We start from the raw sequence: 22,205 nt of genomic DNA, 5'->3' as shown, positions 1-22,205 counted from the left end.
ACCTCGATCAACTAAAAATCAACATTCTTCATTTTTTTTCTCTTTCTGGTTTCCTTATCTCATAAATGATACTTCCATATATTGAAATCTTTAAGCCAAATTCTTTTTTATTTAAATTCATGAATCACTAATAATCACTAATAATTAATATACAGTGTATTATTAGTTTGAGAGAGAGAATTCAGTGATTCATCAGTCTTACATAATACCCAGTGTTCATTATATCACATGCCCTCCTTAATGTCCATCACCCAGTTACCCCGTCTCCCCACCCAACTCCCCTCCAGCAACCCTCAGTTTGTTTCCTATGATTAAGAGTCTCTTATGGTTTGTCTACCTCTCTAATTTCATCTTGTTTTATTTTTTCCTCCCTTATTCTATGATCCTCTGTTTTGTTTCTTAAATTCCACATATGAGTGAGATCATATGATAATTGTCTTTAGCCGATTGACTTACTTCGCTTAGCATAATACCCTCTAGTTCCATCCATGTCGCTGCAAATGGCAAGATTTCATTTTTTTTATGCTGAATATTATTCCATTGTATATGTATACCACATCTTTATCCATTCATCTGTCGATGGACATCTGGGCTCTTTCCATAGTATGGCTATTGTGGACATTGCTGCTATAAACATTGGGGTGCACATGACCCTTCAGATCACTACTTTTGTATCTTTGAGGTAAATACCTAGTAGTGCAATTGCTGAGTCGTAAAGTAGCTCTATTTTCAACTTTTTGAGGAAGCTCCGTACTATCTTCCAGATTTTTAAGCTAAAATCTTACTTTCCTCTACCTTCTCATTCATTGCATATACCCAATCAATTCCCAAGTTCCTCCCAAGAATCAAATCTATCACTTTCTTTCCACACCCACTTCATTTGAGTGGGTCATTCTGTACCCCCAACACTACCACCATAGCCTCATTCTGGAATGCTACAATAGTTTTATAATTGGTCTTCCTAACACCCATGTAGCTCTCCCCAATTTGTTTGTTTTTGTTTTTGTTTTTTACTACAGAGTTATCTTGCTATAAAGTTAAATCTGAGCATATAACTCTTTTACCCCCACTTACGATTTTGTGTCATTTGCCCTCTGGATAACATCCAAACTCTTTAAGATAATGTATAAAATTATCTTCCCTTACTTAGTTCTTCATCTGTGTCTTTCCCCTGTGTATGCGACCATAATTCTCAAATTATGCTTCGGTCATCATTTCATTCCTGAAATTCATCCACTTTCTCCCTTTCTTCAGCATCTTTGCATATGCAATTTATTCTACCTGAACTATTGTTCCTACTTGGATCCCTTCACCTGCCCAACCCTTACCTCTTTGAACTTCAGACTAGATTGTCATTTCTCCACAAAGCTTTCTGGGACTCTTCAAGATTGATTGGTCTTATTTCATGATCCCAGTATGTCACCTATTATAGCATATTTACATTGTATATTTATGTGTATATTTTGTCTTTTTGGCTGCATATCTCCCCTACTTCCAGTTAGTTTTAGAAAGACAATAATTATTCTTATTTTAATGACAACAGGGTACAGTTAGCAAAGTACCTGAAATAAAGTTGCTTAATAAGTACTGGTTGAGTGAATGAATAAATGGTGATTAAATAAGTACTAAATTGAGGTGTAATTAATGTGATGTGGAGGGCAAGATTAAGAAAACTCCTTCTATGTGGAAAGAAGAAAGCTTTACAGAGGACTTTGCATCTGAGCTATACCTCAGGATGACAACAGCTTTTATAGTTGAGAAAGGAGGAAAATGGAGTCCTGAGATAACGGTCTAGGTGTCCAAACCATGAATGTAAATGACATGTTCAAGTAGTATCAAAGCAAAGCATTCTTGATATTAAAAAACCATTAAGAACAAGGATATAAAAGCATCATTAATTATTAACTTTAAGTTCAATGATAAGGAATTATCAGGATCATGCATATAATTGTGAAAAACTTAGGATCTTTTCATTTATGTTCTATTATTCATGGTTTCTAAAGACAGACCAAATGAATAAGAGTTCAAAGGTAAAGTCAAACATAAATTCTCCCCACTAATAAGTACAGTATATGTTTTACTATGCTATCACTCTTGAATTTAAAGAATAATATAGAAACAGCAGTTGAATAGCTTGCCCCTCCCCCTTTGAAAGGTCAAATACAAGGGATAACTTTAACTGAAAACCTTCCAAACTTCATTGGAGAAAAAAAAATACAGTGATGATGAAAATGGCATGCTATTTTTATTTTCTTCCCAACAAAATTACCTTTATCAAGCTCTTTTGATATGCCAAGCATTTTACCAATATTTCCTTATTTCACCTCCCAGCAACACAGTGCAGTATATATTATTATCACCATTAGCTTGTTTAGATGACAGAGGTTCAAGGTGAGTAAATACGCAGCAGGCAAGGACTAAATGGCAATAGTCTTGAAGCTAAATTGAAGACCATGCTGTCCCTATTACACTAAACTGCAACTTAATCAGAACTGATTGCAGATTTAAAGTTATTTATTAGGATTTTTGTTGCCATTTAATGAAATGCTCTTGAACAAAATAAAATTTTAAAATGGAAAATAGGGGCACCTGGGTGGCTCAATCGGTTAAGCGTCCCACTCTTGATTTCGGCTCAGGTCATGATCTCAGGGTCGTGGGATCCAGCCCCGAGTCTGGTTCCACATTGGGCTTGAAGCCTGCTTAAGATTCTTTCTCTTCCTGGAGCGCCTGAGTGGCTCAGACGGTTAAGCTTAAGCATCTGCTTTGGCTCTGGTCATGATCCCGGAGTCCTAGGATCTACCCCCACATCGGGATTCTTGCTCAGTGGAGAGTCTGCTTCTCCCTCACCCTCTGCTGCTCCCTACCACACGTGCTCTCTTGCTTTCTCTCTCTCTCTTGCTGGCTCTCTCTCTCAAATAAATAAAATCTTTGAAAAAAAAGATTCTCTCTTTTTCTACCTCTGTCCCTCTCCCCTCTCTCTCTAAAATAAATAAATAAATAAATAATAAAATAAAATAAAATGGAAAATATAAATACTAGAAATATAAAATAAAATTAAAAATTAAAATGGGAAGTTTTTTCTCAGTCTATTATAAGCAAGTGATCTGAGTATTATGGGTTTTGATAATATAAGTTTTCATATTATAGGTTTTCAAAGCATATCTGCTTCATCTAATTTTTCAATGAAAGTTATAGTTTAATCAACTAAATGTAATTCAGCTTCATATATTTAAAGACATGTACCATAAACTAAAAAAATCAGAAAAACTACTTTTTTTCAGATTACATGTATTATTTAGTGGGTTAAAAAGTATAATCATGGTCAGATTGATTTAATTTACCTATCTGTTCTTCAGAGAAATTGCAAGATTACTCGAATAGTCTTAATGACACAATCTTATTATAAATTACAGTGTTACAAAAAAGAAAAAAATATATCCAACATGCATAAAACAGTTGGTGTCTCAAAAGGGGACACATAATAAAATTTCAGTAGAATGTGATGCTTTTAATATTTTGTTGAAATGCTATCATAAATTTTTAATTAAGGTCAGTTTTCTTATGTCCTCAAAAATGCCAGATAATGACAAGAATATGAAGATCATTTTTAGCAAGTGTTATTTTAGGAATACTAGTGTGAAAACTCAAGACTACAACTAAAAATGTATATTTTATAGTATTATTTGGCAGGAAAGATCCCTGGATACAATGAAAATCATTTTAAAAGCATTGCTTTTCTAAAGTGGCAAACTCAAGTATTAAATTTGATGAACATATTCAAAGATATATGGATAATATAATGCATCATCTTCCTATATGCATATATGTATGGATTTTCATCTTTGAATATTCATGACCTATATGTCATATATAGTCAAATTAATAAAAGAATAAGAGCTCCATTATTCAATGATTTACATCATTACTTTAGTAATGACATATTAATTTATGGCTTTAGTTAAATACCAGTTATGTTCTATAATTTTAGACTTCAAATGACCTTAAATTGTTCTTCCTTAATCTAAACATTGCTTATTTAAAGGTAATGAATTTTTAAATAGCCTAATGGAGTAGAATTAGGCATTTTATTATATAAAGATGTCAAGAAATTCATCAAGATATAAAATCTTGCATATGCTACGTTTTCTATATAAGTAGGCAGAATTTTGCCACTCTCTTTTCTGTACTCCACCAGGAATATAGAGAAATGATTGCTTTACTTTTTTGCACCTGTTGAAATAAACAGTCATGTGTAGGAATGGGGAAAAAAGTCATTCTGACTTTTAGCTATGCAATTTGTTACTGGGATACCTGGAAATTATACCAAAAGTTTTTTTGTTTCCTTTTCCTTAAGCATTGATAATTCTTTCAAATTCCCTTAAAAAAGGTGAAACAAATTTATAAAAAATCAGAAAGGTGTGATAATCCCTAAAGCAAAAAAATATCATATAACTCCAGGGATCACAGAAAACTGAGGTTATTTAATCAGGAACTAAAAAAGAGAATGGAATGCATTCCTATTTGAAATAGCAATTCCTCTTGCATTTTAAAAACAAATGTCCTGGTGGGTTAATAACTACCTTAAATCCTTTCCAATATGTTAGTTTGAAAATTATTAAAATAACTGCTGACTAGATGGATTTCCACAATATGCTACTATTATCCTTTTTAACCCCTTTGTTCATATGACCAGTTTATGAAGGACATGCTGGCAGGGATTATGTTTTAGTAATTCCTGTGGCCCCTAATGTTTAACAAACTGTCATGTAGATGGTAAATTTTTGGAACATGCACTGAATTGAATTCCTTTATTTTTTTCTTTTATTCATGGGCTATTTCATTATGTCTGTCTGCCTAAACCAGCAAGAGATTGCCATTATATTAATCTGTTAGGAATACTGTATTATTATACTTTTTCACTTTTCTGTTTTGTTTTGTTTTGTTTTTTTAATAACTGAGCTTACTTGTTTTAAATCATGTTGTATAGGTTAAGATTAGCCTGAGAAGTGAATTTTTCCAGTGATTTAACTCTGCTCAACCTATATTCTAGAGGGTCCTTCTCATTATTTATTTTAGCTGATCAGGCAATACAGTGCCTCTGAATTACAACTTTTAGTGTTTTCCATCTTAATGAGGGTTAGTATTCCTCTGAGGAGTATATACTGCAGAGGAAACTAATCTCCTGCTTGATCTTGTCAATACAATCTTGTCCTACCAATAAAGAAGTTAAATGTTGCTACCTAATGGTAGAGCTGATTAGAAAAAATGAAGAGAAGGTGAGTTCCATTCCTTAATTCTGTCCAGCATATAGGGGATATAATTCTTAAAAGTCCAAAGTTCAAGAGTCACTTGGGTTATCTTTATATTTTAAAAGTAAAATATCTTGGTTTTTCAAACTAAGTGATTATATAACAAAATATTTTGGTAAGATTCAGATTGTACTTAATTTTAATTCATAAGGAAAGTGGTCAGAAAGTAGAGAATAAAGTTCAGATGCAAGATGTTTAGTATATTTAGATTGCAAAATCTAATTTTAAAGTAAAGTATGATAGATACTTCTGAAAATTTATTATAATCAATATCTTTGATTACCAAAACAGTAAAACAGAAAATAGTTTAAAATAAAGATATTTTGGGGGCACCTGGATGTCTCAGTCGGTTAAGCCTCTGCCTTTGGCTTAGGTCATGATCCCAGGGTCCTGGGATCAAGCCCCGCATCGGGCTCTCTGCTCAGTGGGGAGACTGCTTCTCCCTTTCCCTCTATCTACTGCTCTGCCTACTTGTGCTCTCTCTGTCAAATAAATAAATAAAACTTAAAAAAAATAAAGATTTTTTTTTTTTTCCCGAAGAAGACATACAGATGGCCAACATACACATGAAAAGATACTCAACATCACTCATCATCAGGGAAATGAAAATTAAACCCACAATGAGATAATACCTTATACTTATCAAAATAGCTAGAATGAAGCAGACAAGAAATAACAAGTGATGGCCAGAAAATAGAAAAAAAAGAACCCTCCTGCACTGTTGATGAGAATGCAAATTGATGTGGCCATTGTGGAAAATAGTATGGAAGTTCCTCAAAAGATTAAAAATAGAAATAATGTATGATCCAGTAATTCCACACAAAGTATTTACCAAAGAAAACCAAAGAACTAATTTGAAAAGATATATGCATCCCTATGTTTATTGCAGCATTATTTACAATAGCCAAGATTTGCAAGCAACTCAGGTGTCCATCAATAGATGAATGGTTAAGAAGACAACAATGGAATATTACAGTGTCATAAAAAAGAATGAGATCTTCCCATTTGTGACAACATAAATGGACCCAGAGGATATGAAGCTAAGTGAAATAAGTCAGACTGAGAAAGACAAACATCATATTATTTCACTTACATGCGGAACCTTAAAAAAATTCAAACAAAAAAGCAGAAACATCCACAAATACAGAGAACAAATTGATGGGTGAGGTTGGGGGAGGGGGGATGGGTGAAACAGAGTGGGAGAAACAGGCTTCCAACTATGGAATGAATAAGTCACAGGGATGAAAAGTACAGCATAGGGGATATAGTCAATGGTAAAGTAAATAAATAAATAATCTAAAAATAAAGATTAAAATAATCTTCATCTACATGTAGAAATGGAATAGAAATAATGGTTACAGACATCTGTATTTGATACAGTTACTGTAAGTAGTAATAAGATTCTGCTTTTTCTTGTATAGTCTGATAATAAAGCATAGTAAATAAAGTTAGTATAGTACTAACTTGTTGCTTAGTAAAGGCATTTATACTGCTGTAAATAAAGACTAATATATTTTAAGAATAAGACATAGTGCTGGGCTGAAGTGCAGAAATGTTGGTGTTTGGAACCAAATGGACAATAAGTCTCTTGTTCTAAAATAGGACCAAAACTTACCTTGGAGTTAACCAGGGCTACAAGGTGAAATGGGTTATTTAATTAGAAGTTATTATATGGAGAAATATAAATAGGAGTATACCTTCTGAAGTCACACACAAAGGAAATATTGCCTTTAAGGAACTTTTAAGGAAGTCCAGTAAAATTATTAAAGTTTTTTTCGAAAGATACTGATTATTAGGCCACAGGAAAATTTTTTTAAATTTCAGAATAATAATCTTCAGGTTCTTTCTATCCATTTTGTAAGGAAACGAAAATGTTCAAGTGTTTTTAACCTAGGAGTATATGGTTATAAATATTGTCAGTGGACTCTTAAACTTGTCTTCTAGTCTTGGTTACAGATATCATTAAATTCAGAGGATAATTCTTGTAATTATTCAATAATTCCTATAATAATGTAATAATCACTGCAATTCCAGTACAACATGAAGCAGGGATTTCTGTTTTATTCACCAATGCATCTACAGCACTAACAAAATAATCTGGCACAGAGAAGGCCCTAATAATAAGAAAATTAAATTTGTAAAGTAAATTCTTATAATCTTAATCCTTTTTTTGTTGTTGATGTTAATTTTAGTTACTAAAAAACAAAAGGTATAACCCATTGGAAATGTTTCCATTAAAAATAAACTAACATTTAAAAACAAAACAAAACAAAACAAAAAAAACAAATCATGATAAAATGTCAAGTAAGTCATTACTCTTGAGAACTGTTGTGGTTTTATTTGCACAACTGTCCTTGTTCCTACATTTCTTTTTAATAATAATCCTCTAAAAATCTGGATAGAAGATGCATTCTTTATTGACCTATCTCTACACTGAGGAATATGACAACCTTCTTCTTCTCTCAAAGAGAATATTTGTAATATCAAAATTGGACATGTGTGAAAATAAAATGAGTGGCCAAGCATTAAATTTGCCTTGGTGGATTAATTAAAACAAAATGTACTACAAATAGCAAAAAAACTGTAAACCTCTTATGCACAATTGTTATATCTTGTCATTGTTATATTCCCAAGGTTTACCCCAGTGCACACCATTGATCATACATTCAATAAATACTTTTTAAAAAGAACCAAAACTAACAAAAAGAGGTGATCTACAATAAGCAAACCAATCCAGCAACAAGTAGTTAAATTTTTATCTACTGTTCTCCAGTGCCGCTAAACCACCATCTAAGAAAACATGTCAGAACTCTCCGTGTTTCTAACTGAAGAATGCATATCTTAACCATTTGCCAAAGATGCTGGGATGGCCAATATTTTCACGTGGTAGCCAGCCCTGTATTGCCTGATATTGGTCATATATTCTAGCTTGTCTAAACTCTTTTCTAATGATATGCTTTATTTTTCCCCAACATGCAATTTTGAAAACATCTGATATTCTCAAGGACCATTCTTGTCACTATATTACTTTAACTTCTAAAATAGCTCAAATTTTCTTCAAACTTAGAAAGTTATATATAAAGAACTTAAGATACTAAATTTCAAAAGAAAAGCAAAGTAAGGGGTGCCTGGATGGCTCAGTCAGTTGGGAGTCTGACTCTTGACTTTGGCTCAGGTCATGATCTGGGAGTCTTGGGATGGAGCCCCACATTGGGCTCTGTGCTGAGTGCGGAGTCTGCTTAAGATTCTCTCTCTCCCTCTCCCTCCACCCTTCACCCCACTCATGCTCTCGCTCTCTGTGTCTCTGTCTCTCTAAAATAAATAAATAAATCTTTAAAAAAAGAAAAGAAAAATAAATCTATATGAAAAGTTAATTTATATTTTTGAAAAGAATTTTTATATAAAAAGCCAGATTTTTGAAGGATATTATAAGAAAGCATAAATGGGACATCACTACGCCTAACATATGGACACTACTGAGTATTAGCTATACGCAGCATATCGTGTACACACTAGTGGTGATTTTTTAAATCACGTTGTCTGAACTTGTCAGAAATTACCTTCTAAATACTAATCATAGGAACCAATGTTATGGGAATTATCTGAAACTGAAATTTGGTAATAAGTTTTTGTCACTTTTGTGATGAAAGAATCATGCGGGGAGCTAGATGAAACTCTTGTTTACCTTACTGACTCAATATTATTAATGAGAAATAAATATTTTTAACAGTTAATCACAGCCATTTGTATGAAGGTGCTGATTCTTTGAAACAGAACTGATTTTCTTAAATTGCAGCTGTCAAGGATAGGTTTAAAAGGTAATAATGACATGACTAATCTTTCACATTCATTCTGGCCTATCTTTGATGATTGTAAAACATCTGCTTTTCGTGGATGGATGACAGATACAAACGAAAACCTGCTAGAGTTCTGAAAGGAAACATGGACGCTCGAAGTTACTTTTCCCCATGGTTTTGTCACCATTCAAACATAATTAGCCAAAATATAAAGAAAACTATACATTTAAAACATCAAGGGGCGCCTAGGTGGCTCAGTCTGTTGAGCACCCGACTCTTGATTTCAGCTCAGGTCATGATCTCAGGGTCATGGGATCAAGCCCTGTGACAGGCTCCGCATTCAGCAGGGAGTCTACTTAGCATTCTCTCTCTCTCTCTCCCTCTCCCTCTCTAAAAAAATAATTAAAAAAAATAAAAAATAAAATGTCAGTAATTTGTCCTTGATCTAGAAGTTCTCAAATAAGGAGTGATATATTAGGAAAATCTGTGTGTTCTGGGAAAAGAGGCTTATAAATCCATAAGCTATGTCTCCACTCAAAAGGGAGAAAGATGTTTAAAATAAGCACTTTATCAAAAAAGAAGTTTTAAATTTAATTTTAAAAGATATGTGGAGTGCCCCTTAAGAAATTGCTCAGGAGTACTTTTTCCTCAGCTATAAATTTTAAGTTTCAATTCACAGAGAAGACTGGATTCACTTCTCTTAATTCACAATGTAAAAACGAAAATGTTGTTTTTGGGTAATTGTTTAAACTTTTCATAAGTACAAAACAGTACACCTTACAAGTCGGAAAACACACATCCCATGATATATGCTTTTTCAAGAAATTTTTTTGAATTAAAATTAACAAGTTGTTTAAAAACTCCATTTGGAGTGAAATTAGTAAAAAGAAACAAAAAATACTTTCTAGTTGTTACTGTTGTTGATTGGTAATAGACAGATCCTTCTTATTCTATTTTGGAAACTTCTGGTCTGCCACATTATTCCACAGTATAATCTCCAAAACACTACTTACCATATTTATAAAATGTACTTAACTTTGTCTTTGTATATTAGTGACAGGTCTGAATGAATAATAAAAAATTCGATTACTGTAAACTTGAGTCATTCAATTTAAATGTTTTGTGTAAGCTATGCTTAGTCTATATGTTAATCTTTGGTATTATATAAGAAAAAGTTGAGAAAAGCATGAGTTAATTATCTAAAGGGATCGCTTTTTACAACTTTGCTGCAATATTTATGTAACCTTTAATGATTTTCTTTTAAAAATTTAAACTGTGTTTATTATTTATCAGGCATTTACTTCTGAAAAATACTCTTCTATCATCTTTCTATGTAATTTAGAGGGCTGATTTTTCAAACCGTCAGAAATGTTATCACACTAAAGACATGAAAGACACTTAAATGTATTGTCTACACCAGGACTTCCTGATTGAATTAATTTTGTTCTATATTTACTTTAGCTACAACAGAAAAAGCTTCTGCACACAGTATTAAATTGCATATCTGAAAGCAGTTAAGAAAAACTTGTATCTTAAAAGGATATGCCTATCAAAGATATCACAAATTACAAAGAACACATTATACACAACATATGTGATTCTGTAATATGATACTTGATTGAACCCATACTTCAATTTTTAAATTTATTTTTTAGTTAGATTTAATCACTTTTTCCCCAAACTACCTTGCATTTGTGGACATCATCTGGCATGTTTTAAAGAAAATGTTTTCTAGTTGTGAGAATGAGTGTTTAATGAATCTATAAAGTAGCAGTGTGCTTATATTCTGGCCACTATTTGACACCAAAAATCTAAAATGCATGCCTACCCAGTTCTGCTCTTCCCAAGGCAAGATTGTTTTTTAATAGTGCAATATTCTAGATATAGCTTTTAAAATTAACAAAATGCAAGACTCCAGAAAAGTTAATAAAAAACAGCTCAATCCTGATGAGGTTGGCTGGTATTCGCAGAAATCAGGAAGAATAAGTCTATCTACAAGTATTCTTTCACAATAACTCTATAATGGAATTTAAATGAAACACACCATTATGAGACAATAATTCTTATATAGCAGAGAGCTACAATACATTTGAATGTAATGTTAACATATTTATTAATTTAATCAATAAATGGGTATTTTATAGATTTAATTTGCTGGAACTATAACATGGTAGCTTCTTTATTAGCTATTAAAGGGAATTTGTTATGCTTTGGGTGCTTTCAAAGGCATCTACATCTGAATAAATTAGGGTTTAGGCATTAAAACAAACACTCCTAAAATATTAATTACAAATAAAAATAAGTCAAACTGAGGACAAATACCATTTTTAACTGTAAATTTAATAAAAAATAAAAATTGTGAGAAATTATACATGGTGTTTAAGAAATAACAATGAATATGGAGGAGTAAGAATCTATGAGACTTCTTAATTTTTTATGATGCATGTCATTTTTCCACATCTGAATTTATACTTTCTCGGTTAAAAATAAATATTTTAAAAATCAACACAACTATTTGTTTCATGAAAAAATACCTAGGAATCCAGTCAACTCACTAAAATATATTAGTTTTATCTTTCAATCTTATGGGAAAAGAAACTGGTTAAAGAATCATAACTGGGTTTATTTCAATTATAGAACATCAACTAGTTATTTATGATTTGTAACTTTGAATACAAAAGTGAGAAATATCCCAGAACTGTATGCACGAATACTTTATTTCATATATTAAGTATAGAAGAGTGGATTCATAGTTTATGAAATCATTATCTATAGAGACTTTGTAATTGGATAGGTTTACATATGAGTAATTGGATACCAATATTCTTAATAACTCATCAAATATGTCCTGAAATGATAGTAATGAAAGCTTTAAAATGTTATTGATGAGGATATTTGATGACCAGTATAAAATGGTTAGAGTGGCTATTTGATATCGCTTAAAAAAAAAAAAAAGAAAGAATGAAGAACTTCCAGATATATTTTCAGTAGAAAGGTCATTAGCGTTCATTATAAAATTTCATCTTTAGAGAATCCTTTTTTCTACACTAGAATAAACATCATTATACTATCCCCTTCTTTTAACAATCAATTAGCAATCAATAATATTCAAACACAAATTTTTTTGTTTTCCTTTAGAACTTATGAATTGTAAATATTAAAATCATAAAACCATATAGCAGTGAATGGAAAAACTGCTCAGAATTACATTCCTAAATGTCTAAATGAAAATATCCAAGTAGTTGCTAAATTAAAACACCAACAATGCCAGATGTCTCCTAATTTATTCTGGTAAACTGAATATTAGTTTATATATGATGTTTGAGAAGTCTGATATTTTTTGAGTTTTTCCTTTTTTAAAGTTGCCACATGTGAATATTTTTATCTTGTTTCAATTAAACTGACAAGAATCATCAGGTTAATAATATAAATTTGCTAAGAAATCAAACTTTCCTTTCACTAAATAATACTGAAAAGTTAATCAAGAGTAATTATTTTTGTTTTTTTTTTAAGATTTTATTTATTTATTTGACAGAGAGATAGCTAGAGCAGGAACACAAGCAGGGGGAGTGGGAGAGGGAGAGGCAGGCTTCCCGCCGAGCAGGGAGCCCGATGTGGGACTCGATCCCAAGACCCCAGGATCATGACCTGAGCCGAAGGCAGACGCTTAACGACTGAGCCACCCAGGCGCCCAAGAGTAATTATTTTTGTAAATGTGACTATTGTCCCAGAAATGCATTAAAGGCAAGGTAAGTATAATGTAATTAAGAACTAATGTGCCTCAAGGAATGTATTCTTGAACTTTTATTTTGTTTTTTAGCTACACAATATCAAAACAAACAGAAAATATTATTTAAACTCATTAGACATCATGACACCATAGTCCAAGAATATTTGATACTAATATTTAAAAAAAAAGTTGTCAAAACCATTACTTTTTCATGGAAAGAGAACTTTATCCAAAAAGACAAAAAAAATTAAATGTAAATGGTATCTTTTTCAAAATACATTTTGTTTCATTGCATGTTTGTCTATTTAAAGCATCCTCATCTCTTATGTCATTTATCTATAACAACGCTATAAAGTAGATATGATTTTCCCCATGTGAGAGTTGAGCAAAATAAATGAAGAGTGGTCAAGAAATTTCACTAGGATCATATTTAGGAGGTAGAACTAGAACTGATATTGAGGAAAGAATCCTAAACCCATCTCACTCTACATTTCATGATAACCCACAACTAGGGATAAAGAGAAAAATGTTAAGAATCTTAGAAGCCTACCTCATTAATCATAAGTCATAATCCTAATATCCAAATACCTTTGTGATATTTTTTCATGAAAGATAAATTTGTATTCTACATGCCACAGATTGATGTTACATTCCTGTTTGTATCTGAACTTCAAACTAATACCCAATTTTCTATATTATTAAAATTGTAGGTACTTGTTCTAGTCAGTAACTGCTCATTTTAGAGATAATATGAAAAAAATCAAAATAACAGGGAATACAGGAAACTGAAGCATAGGTTGATAACAAAGTATCAAAGTTTTGACGTCCTACCAGTTAAGTTCTTTGCACTTGTAGAGAGAAACACACAAAGGCACTATTCTGAAAAGAAATTCCATTTTTTAATTAAAGAACACACAAATTTCGTAGTAGGATTAATTTTATATATGCATGTATATATATAGTACATACACACACACATACATACACACTCTCACAAACACACACATTCTTTTAGGATCCCAAGGTTTCTTCTTACTTAGGTTTGATTTACTTAACTGTAATATATCAATCATTTTGCAAGAAGAAAATCAAGATGCACTGTATTTTATTAAAAAATCTACATATCCATTATAATGTTGAGTTTAGGAAAATATTTTGTGAGAGGCTAGAATTATCTGATTAAATGATAAATGAAATCAATCATATATGTATCGTTTCTATTTCACTTGGAAAACATTATTAAAGCAATGTAGATATTAAAATAAATATCTTCTCCACCCACCCAAAAGTGGGCATTCACACACACACACACACACACACACACACACAGACACTGAGCATGTTCGCTACAATAAAACTCCAGAAGGAAAAATGCAAAAGAATTGAGGAATTGAAACTCATTGACAAATTACTTTCTCTACTGAAGTAAAAGCTACCTCTTGCCTCAAACTCCCTTTTAAGAAAAGCACTATAACTTCACAATTTTATGACCCAAAGTTTCAATTATCTTTCTTATATTTTCAAGATGTTATCAGTGAGCCTTACAAGCAGAAAAATTATTGATCAGGGATCCACGTCAATAAATGTAAATACTAAAAATATTTCCAGAGAAAATCTTAAAGAATACAATTTCTTAGAGAAGAGAAAGTGTTAGAAATAAATGGAATAGCTTTAAGATTGTGTTTTATTAATTTTTTGCCTCATTATGTGGGGACTCCAGACTCCTTCAACATGTAAGCAAAACATAGCAAAACATTATCAATAATAATAACAAAACTTCACACATTGAAAATATGTGTTGTCATTTTAATTAAGTTTTTTTGTTAAATCTAAATAGAAGAAATCTATTGACTGCTAATATTATACATCTATAAAATTTGGAATTTAAAAAAGCTTTATTTGTGGGAGATTTACTATAATTTTCTAAATTTATTTTTTCTGTTTCCAACTGGCTTTCCAAGCCCAAAGATTTCTATACTGGGGTCACATGTAACGTAGCCTTAGGGCAAGCTCTTTTCTTATCTTGTTTGAAAACCCAACCAACCCCCACCCCAAGATTTTTTTTTTTTTAAATTGAGAAAATAATAGGGCTATAACCCACTAAATGTTTCTCTCAAGTAGTCAGAATTAAATTGCTGGTTCAAGATGCCCTTTATAATTCTCCAATTGTCTTTATATTAAGGTCTGTGACCTTAACAAGAAACACTATTTCAAGGCATTTCTGCAACTACTATTTTACATACTTCATTAGGGTTATCCATCCCTTCCTCCAACTCTGTACCCTCCCCATTTCTTCCTCTCACCTCTATCCAGTTCATGATTTTTGTAACATTGTTAAGCATTTAAATGAATGCAAGTTAAACATTTAAATGAATTTAAAGGGTTCACCAACGTGAATACTAAGAAGTTATGAATCATAGCAGAACCATCTGAAAATACATGTATCCCATCGCTTGAAACAGGGAAAAATGATCACAGGATGGGTCAAATACAGGTTATATGATTGTCAATAAAATATAGACATTCAGTCCTTACCTGCTTAACTGCATGATGACAAACAAATCTAAACAGCATGCAAAAAATCTCAAAATTCTGAATCATCTGTCTTCGAAGCTGCTGTGACAGTTTTATACCCTGCTGCTTTCTTCTTTGCTTACATACATTTGACTGGCTAGAATATTTGTAAGCAATACTAGGGTTATTTTGCAACCCCTGTCACCTCTTCCTCTTTTCAAGCCTCTGGTTAGCATCTCACACAGCTCGAAACAGGCATCCTCTTCGGAGGTAGAGCCTCCCCAGCGTTTCCCAAACGGATTCCCATTAGAAGGAGGTCCCTGCTCTGACCGGCTGATCACGTTCTCGACCTGGTGCAGAGTAAAACACTCTGTGGTTCAACTCTTGGGGACTAGGAGAACAGCCATCAGAGACTTAAAGTCTCTGCCACTGCTTGGCTGCAGAACCAGCAGGAACCGGCGGCCAAGAAGCACCACCCCCTCTCGGGTGGACACCGAGGGGAGCGCTCCCGGTCCCAGATCCTCCTACTTCCCACCCCACCTCCAGAAAAAGGGAAACAGAAAAATAAAAGCCCAACTTGAAAGTGCTTCTGATACAAGCCAAACGGTTCCCAACCTCACTCTTTGCTTTAACTTCAACCTTATATTCCAAGCTCCAGCTCCAATGTGTAATCCAACTCTCTTTCCCCCACCTCCCCCCAGATTCTTGCGAGTGAAGGCAGAGAGGGAATGACGGTCAGTAATACTTTAACACGGAGCCTGAGAAGTCACTTAGCAAGTGTAAGCTCAACTAAGCAGGGGGATGAAGACGGCGATTATGGGTTTATAAAGCAGGCATGCTGAAAAGCCGTCATTTATTAGTCTTAGGTATAGCCCATTAAAAATAATAAATAATAAATAAATAAATAAATAAATAAATGCAAAAGGGCGTTGATAGGAGTCTAGAGCCCCCAAGTCTGTCCTCGCAGACAGAAAAGAGGTTTTGCTCAAGTTTGGCCCGAGGCAGGCTGGAAATGGAGCGTGAGGCACGGAGGCAACCCCCCGGCGCGCCCCCCGCTCCGGGGCTGCAAATGCCCACCCCGAGCACAGTGCGCCGCAGGGGCTGAGTGCGGAGCCTGCGCTAGCCCCGCACAGTGCGGGACACAGTCCCTGCCCGCGCCGCCCTCCCCGCACCCAGCCCCGAGCCTGCGGCCAGCCGGGCAACCGGGCACCTCGTGGTCCGCGCTCCCCCGCGCCCAGGTGGCTTCGGCGTTGCCGGGAGCTGCGGAGAAATCTCCAGGCACGGTCGCCTGTTGATCGCCCTCTGGGTACAGCGTCCTTGGCGGCAGAGCCTCTCACACGTCAGTGTCCCCCTCACAAGCTGAGTTTCAGGCTATAATACAGCAAAGCGCACTTACCTAAACCCCGTACGTCTGGGCTTTACTGGAGTAGACGAGGTCAAGAAGAAAAGATCTGACTGCACTGAAAGTTGCGTTTTTTGGTTTTGTTTTTGGGTTTTGGGTCTTTTTTTTTTTTTTACCCCCCTCCTTCCACCCTTGCGCAATAGCAGCCGTCCTCCAAAGAGGATATTTGAATTGGTGAATTACGCTAAGCCCTCGTTTCTTCAACTAGAGTGGCGGCGGCTGATGGCACTTGTCAGGCAGGACGACCAGACTAGGAAGGAGCCCAGGTAGAAACTAGTGACGGGTGAGGGGCGCCAGGTGGTGCGGACCACAGTCTCAGCCCTGTTCTGAGGGGCTGGTGGTGGGAGCCAAGGGGGGAAAGCCCTTGAATCCTGAGACTGGGGGATGGGGTGACGCTGCAGCTGGAGTACTTTTATGTCTGGAAGCTAAAAGGGCTTTTGAATTTAAAAAAGCACTACTTAGGTCGTCGCGTCAGCCATCAATGACGACAGAGATAGTTCTTTCTGAGAAATTGAGAGAGAGAGAAAAGAAAAAAGAAAGGAAAATGAAGGAAGAAAAGACATAAGGAAAGAAAGAAAGAAAGAAAAGCTTAAACAATAGGTTCTCACATCCATCCATCCCAATAAAGAGAAATGTAGAAACCAGGAACTTGTTCTGATGGGGGCTGGGCAGCGTGGGGGGTGTCACAGAGAAAACCCTAAAACCTTAGTATGCGTTAGAGATTGCAATACATGCAGGCTTGACATTTAATTAATACCATGTCCTTGTCAATTTGTGAAGTAAAAGCTAAGATTTAAATGTTACTCAACATACCTATACTTAAAGGGGGAGTGATCATCATAACTGTCAGGTAAGCCCATAAAAAATATTCATAAAAGCCAAAAACACTGACGTTTTAACATACTTATTAAAAATTGAGTCTGGGGGTTGAACAAGTGTGAAGAGTGAGGCAACTGAATTTTTTATATAAAGTCTGTCCCTGATTCTCAATTTATTAGAACCAAGATAATCAGTGCTTTCTTCCGATAGCTCTCTTCCTCTGAAATGAGCACTCTGTGTCCAATTAGCTGTTCACCAGCTAAATTCACAAAATCAGAAATGTACTAAATATTGAAATACAATGCCCAAAATAACGTGTTCTTGTGTGATTTGGGATATTGTAAGAAAAAAATGGTGCACTTAAAACTCCCACTCTTCTTCTTACCATAGAGTGGCTTTTAGTGCTTAGTGTCCTGCTAAACCCATAAAAATACACTTTACAAAAGTCCTCCTTCAGTCATGTAATTGCTTGCAATGAACAAATGGTGACCTGAACAACCTTCTGAAGATCAGAGACTACTGAACTTTCTCAGACCCTGAAATTAACAGATTTCTTTTAAGCTTATCTTAGATAAACATATAAAATCTGACCTTTCAAATGGCACAAGACTGTGTGCCAAGAAGCATTAATGTGAGGGGGGAGGGATGGTTAATGTTTCCTATAACCTGTAATATAAATGAGGACAGAAATAAATAATGTAAAAGGTGATGGGATAATTCATTACGTGGGCTATATCTTAGTAGCACAATTGCAACTAATATGCTAATTAATGAACAGTCACATAGATCTTTGAGTTCTGAAAGTAACAAAAATATCTTTAAAAATGAGATATTGCTGAAATAAACAAAGCTTATTAAAAATAACAGTAGCAGTAAGTTTCTAATAAAATATAAGGAGAATAACTTACCAGAGGACATTTCAGGAAGCAAGATGACTATGAGAAAAATATATCCAGGATTCAAACAGATATTCCATGATCTTCCAAATCAAGGTACTGATGAGCTGCAGGGTGGTGGAACTTTGAAAAAATCAGCAGTTCCTGGTGGCATGAAACCAACTAAAAACCAGTTACACAGAAAGCCATGAACCCCCAAGGAAAAGAAAGAAAATGTGAAAGAGGTGCCTTTTATTTTGGGGGGTGGGGGTACTTATTTGTAACAATCCTTAGGCAGACAAAGTGAAAATTTACTGACTGTACATGCCCATACAGTGGGGGAAAATAGAAGCTGTATAACCCCAGAGAACAGGAGGTGAAATACAGATAAATCTGCAGAGAGAAGTAAAAGGATGTGTTGAAGACTAGAGATAAAGAGAGTACTAGTGAGCAAGGCTGTAGTCATCCTGATAGATACAGCAGCAAGAATGATTTAGGCTGCTGGGAAGGATCCAATGAGAATTCAAGAGGGCACTGCTTCGGAAATCCTGATCTGATCTTCCCACTCTCAGTTCTTTAAGAGTTACCTGCGTTGGGAACATTATTATTAGGATTAATAGTATTCCATCAGTGTATTTCACTAGGATTTCCCTTGAACTCTCTCACTCGCAGCAACTGAGGGAGGCGTAATAAGGAAGCCCAACACAACCAACCCTCCCAAATAAACCACTGTGGTCACTTCAGGATGACCAAATCATCAGCGATTTGCATTGGGGGGGTGGGATTCTAAGGGCTGAAGATGCGGATGAGGCCGAGTCGCCGGGCGCTTTCGGCGCTGCCGGAGGCTTAGGCAAGGGGGCCCGGAACCGTGGTTACAAGCTGCAGCGGTGGCAGGAGGAGCCCTCCCAGGTCCTGTTTTCTCGGAGAATTCTGCAGCCCGCACTCAAGGCAATTCACTTCCATCCGCAACCTCAGCTCCGAATGCCTTGTTTTAGAAGCTAGAGCTTTGGAGGTTCTGAGGACCGTTCCTGGGGGAGCGAGTGACAGGCTGTGAGGCTCTCGCGTCCCCTCTGATTCCTGCACAGTTACCGAGGGAGGTATGCTAGAAATGGCTTTGCTGCCGAATGCATGCTCTTGCCATTTTCGTATCCCGATACGGCACACACGATCGCCTGATCGATCGGGTAAGATTAGCTTTACTCCTTCTCTCTTTTCCTCTCCAGGGTCCCATCCCTTCTCCGAGCCCAAACCCGAAACCCAAATCCTAGGTTCTCTCTCTCTCTCTCTCTCTCTCTCTCTCTCTCTCTCTCTCTCGCATTCAACTGAAGAAGTTCCCTTTCCTCTTTGAGACCTACTTCCCCCAGGGAATTGCTTGTGTGACTGAGGGGCTGGTAATTCTCTTTGTAGATGATTTATATTTTGTCTGTGAAATGATTCCCCCCTCGCCGCCCTCGGTACCCTCCTTAGAGAAGATCCCTCCCTCCCCATGGGTTCACTCTCTGAGCTTGGATCTGGATGAAGAGCGCTGTGGGAGTCTTTTGCCCTCTGCTCTATCTTCCTCTGGACCCTGAAGCTTAAGCATTATCCGCCTCTCTCTCTCTCTTTTTTAGAAATAGGAGGGAAAGGTAGAGTGGAAATTGATTTCTTGCAGAGACTGAGGCGCCGAATGATAGAGGGAATAAACATTTGCCCTGGATAAAAATGTTCTTGGTAAGTAATCTTATTTTCTGCGGTAGAAAAGGAAACACATTGTTTCTCACTGCCCCATCCCCCACTCCATTCATTTATTTGCTCTCTGTATGTAAATCACGAGCTGGGTCAGTAGAAATTTTCTTTTCCTCCTTCCTAGAAGAACAGCAGCATGTAAGGGTGAATTTGAACTAGGGGGCTTTTAAAATGGCAATATGAAGGCTTTAAGGCTCTTCATTTCTTACATTCAAACCTACACACAGGTAAAGCTGATTCCTGCTTGCTTGCTTGCTAGAAGAGTATTTAAATACCTCCTTTATTTCTTACTGTTTTTTCTTTCTGAAAATAAAATAGTTTCAGGTAGTAACCCCATGCCCAAGGTTTTCATATTCCTTGGCTATGTTCTGAAATTCCATTCCACAAATAAGAATGTGTATTAAGCTAAAGCTTAATAAGTAAGCTTTAATCTAAAGGCAAGTTAGTTAAAGCTATAGTACCCCTTACTAATGTGTACATCTTTGTTCCAGTTCTTGTACCAGATACAAATTATTAGCATCAAAGACAGCTATTTGCATGCAGTGATGATACCTATAAATTCAGAAAGCCCTCTGGTTTTCATGAGTCTATAGCACCCCCAGCCTGCATTTGCTTATTATGTGAAGAGCATAAAAGTGGGAGGAAGCCATACAGCCCTGAATTGTGCTTTCATCATATGTCACTAAGTATGCAGAATAATACATCTTGCAAATTGTGTGAACTTGGTTCATCAAGTGTCAGCTAACCATTTTGGATGTGAAAAACTAAAGGAGACTTGCTCTAAGAGAAATTGTTGCAATTTTGAGTTACAGAATATATTTTACTGGTGTAATATCTGTATTATTTTTTTCCTCCATTGTTGGTATACCTTATACTATACACCTCTTATTCCCAAATTTTAATGATAAAGAATAAGCTAACTTGCACAAAATTTATTCCTGATATAAATAGGATGGCCTTAACTTCATCCAAAATATCTGATTTAAAATTCCATTGATAAGAATAGACTTCATTTCAGATCATCAATTTTCTAGAAATCTACTAGGAAATCCCAGAAGAGAGATAGTCAAGTGTCATATTTCAACAGCAAAGCAAACTGTGCATGTGCTCAATCAAGTGTCTATAGTTTTTATTACTATCAAAATTGTCCAGGGAAAAAAAAAATCATGTGTGTATAATGTTTTTTTCTTTCTTTCCTTAGGTTGTGTTCCAGCCCTAATAAGGACCTAGAGCAGAAGTTTTTCTTCAGTCATCTAATTTTACCCAAAAGATGACTTCTATGATATGTCTATGTTTTACACAGGCTGACAAATGTTGGTAGGGGTATCTGAGGTCCACACAAGGAGGATGAATGTCGTGAATTTCATTTGTTACAAATTCAACCTTACAAATTCAACAATTGTGGTATATAGAGAGCATACTTTTCATATATGATCTTCATATGCTGCCTAAACCTACGTACTTAATTGCTATTCAAAGAAATCCAGTTATTTGTTGAGGACCCAACCTGACTTAAGTTAGAAAATGTAACATTAAAATTTTTATTTTATATGTGAAATAAATGTAAGTTGCTGTTCTTTTAAATATTTGGAGAATAAAAAGTACAGGATAAAAACATTAATTTTGTGACCCATGGTTCCTTAACTGTAACATATTTTATAGCACTTAAAGTTTATTAAACTAAGTATTTGAGCATTATATTAAATCATATGACAAAGTTTGATGAACCTCAAAATAGAGTCATAGGGTTTTACATCTCTTAGCTAGCTCTGACCTGGTTTGTACTTAGACCTCTCTCAAAAGTTATACATTTTAATTTTATACTGAAAACGTCCTTTCTTGGATAATCTCAAGACATATCTACAGTTGGTATCTTAACACATTTTATATTACTGGTATTGTTTTTGTTTGCTCTCCTGGCTTCTTCTTTTAAGTGTATAGGTACCACCTAATATATTTCTTACCTATTAATCCACTAAAATGTCTAATCTAAAAGCAATGTTCAAGGTATACTGTATTAGAGAAATTGTGAAC

At 35.0% G+C, this 22,205-nt stretch overlaps 1 protein-coding gene and 1 long non-coding RNA gene across 5 annotated transcripts in view; one reads left to right on the top strand and one right to left on the bottom strand.

The window, feature by feature from the left end:
- BRINP3 (BMP/retinoic acid inducible neural specific 3) overlaps nt 1–19,027 on the bottom strand; it is a 375,365-nt gene extending 356,338 nt beyond the window's left edge. For 2 of the 4 annotated variants that reach the window (XM_036112047.2, XM_078078356.1), the window contains exon 1: nt 15,372–15,784. Coding sequence is in view for 1 of the 4 variants with exons in the window: in XM_078078356.1 (XP_077934482.1) it covers nt 15,372–15,385 (14 nt within the window). In the remaining 3 variants the exon portion in view is untranslated. Of the gene's footprint in view, nt 1–15,371; nt 15,785–16,746; nt 16,848–18,479 lie in introns of those variants that run through there. The other 2 variants (XM_036112049.2, XM_036112048.2) reach the window with 2 other exon arrangements.
- A 350-nt stretch (nt 19,028–19,377) lies between these two features.
- LOC118548221 (uncharacterized) lies at nt 19,378–21,792 on the top strand. Its single transcript, XR_004923519.2, has 4 exons — nt 19,378–19,630; nt 20,057–20,156; nt 20,296–20,398; nt 21,373–21,792. It is a non-coding gene; the product is annotated as an uncharacterized LOC118548221 (long non-coding RNA).
- The last annotated feature ends 413 nt before the right edge of the window (nt 21,793–22,205 follow it).

This window comes from Halichoerus grypus, chromosome 7 (assembly GCF_964656455.1).
Source record: "Halichoerus grypus chromosome 7, mHalGry1.hap1.1, whole genome shotgun sequence".
Classification (NCBI taxonomy): Eukaryota; Metazoa; Chordata; class Mammalia; order Carnivora; family Phocidae; genus Halichoerus; species Halichoerus grypus.
Note: the sequence above shows the minus strand (reverse complement) of the source record. Positions and strands in the feature narration are given on the sequence as shown.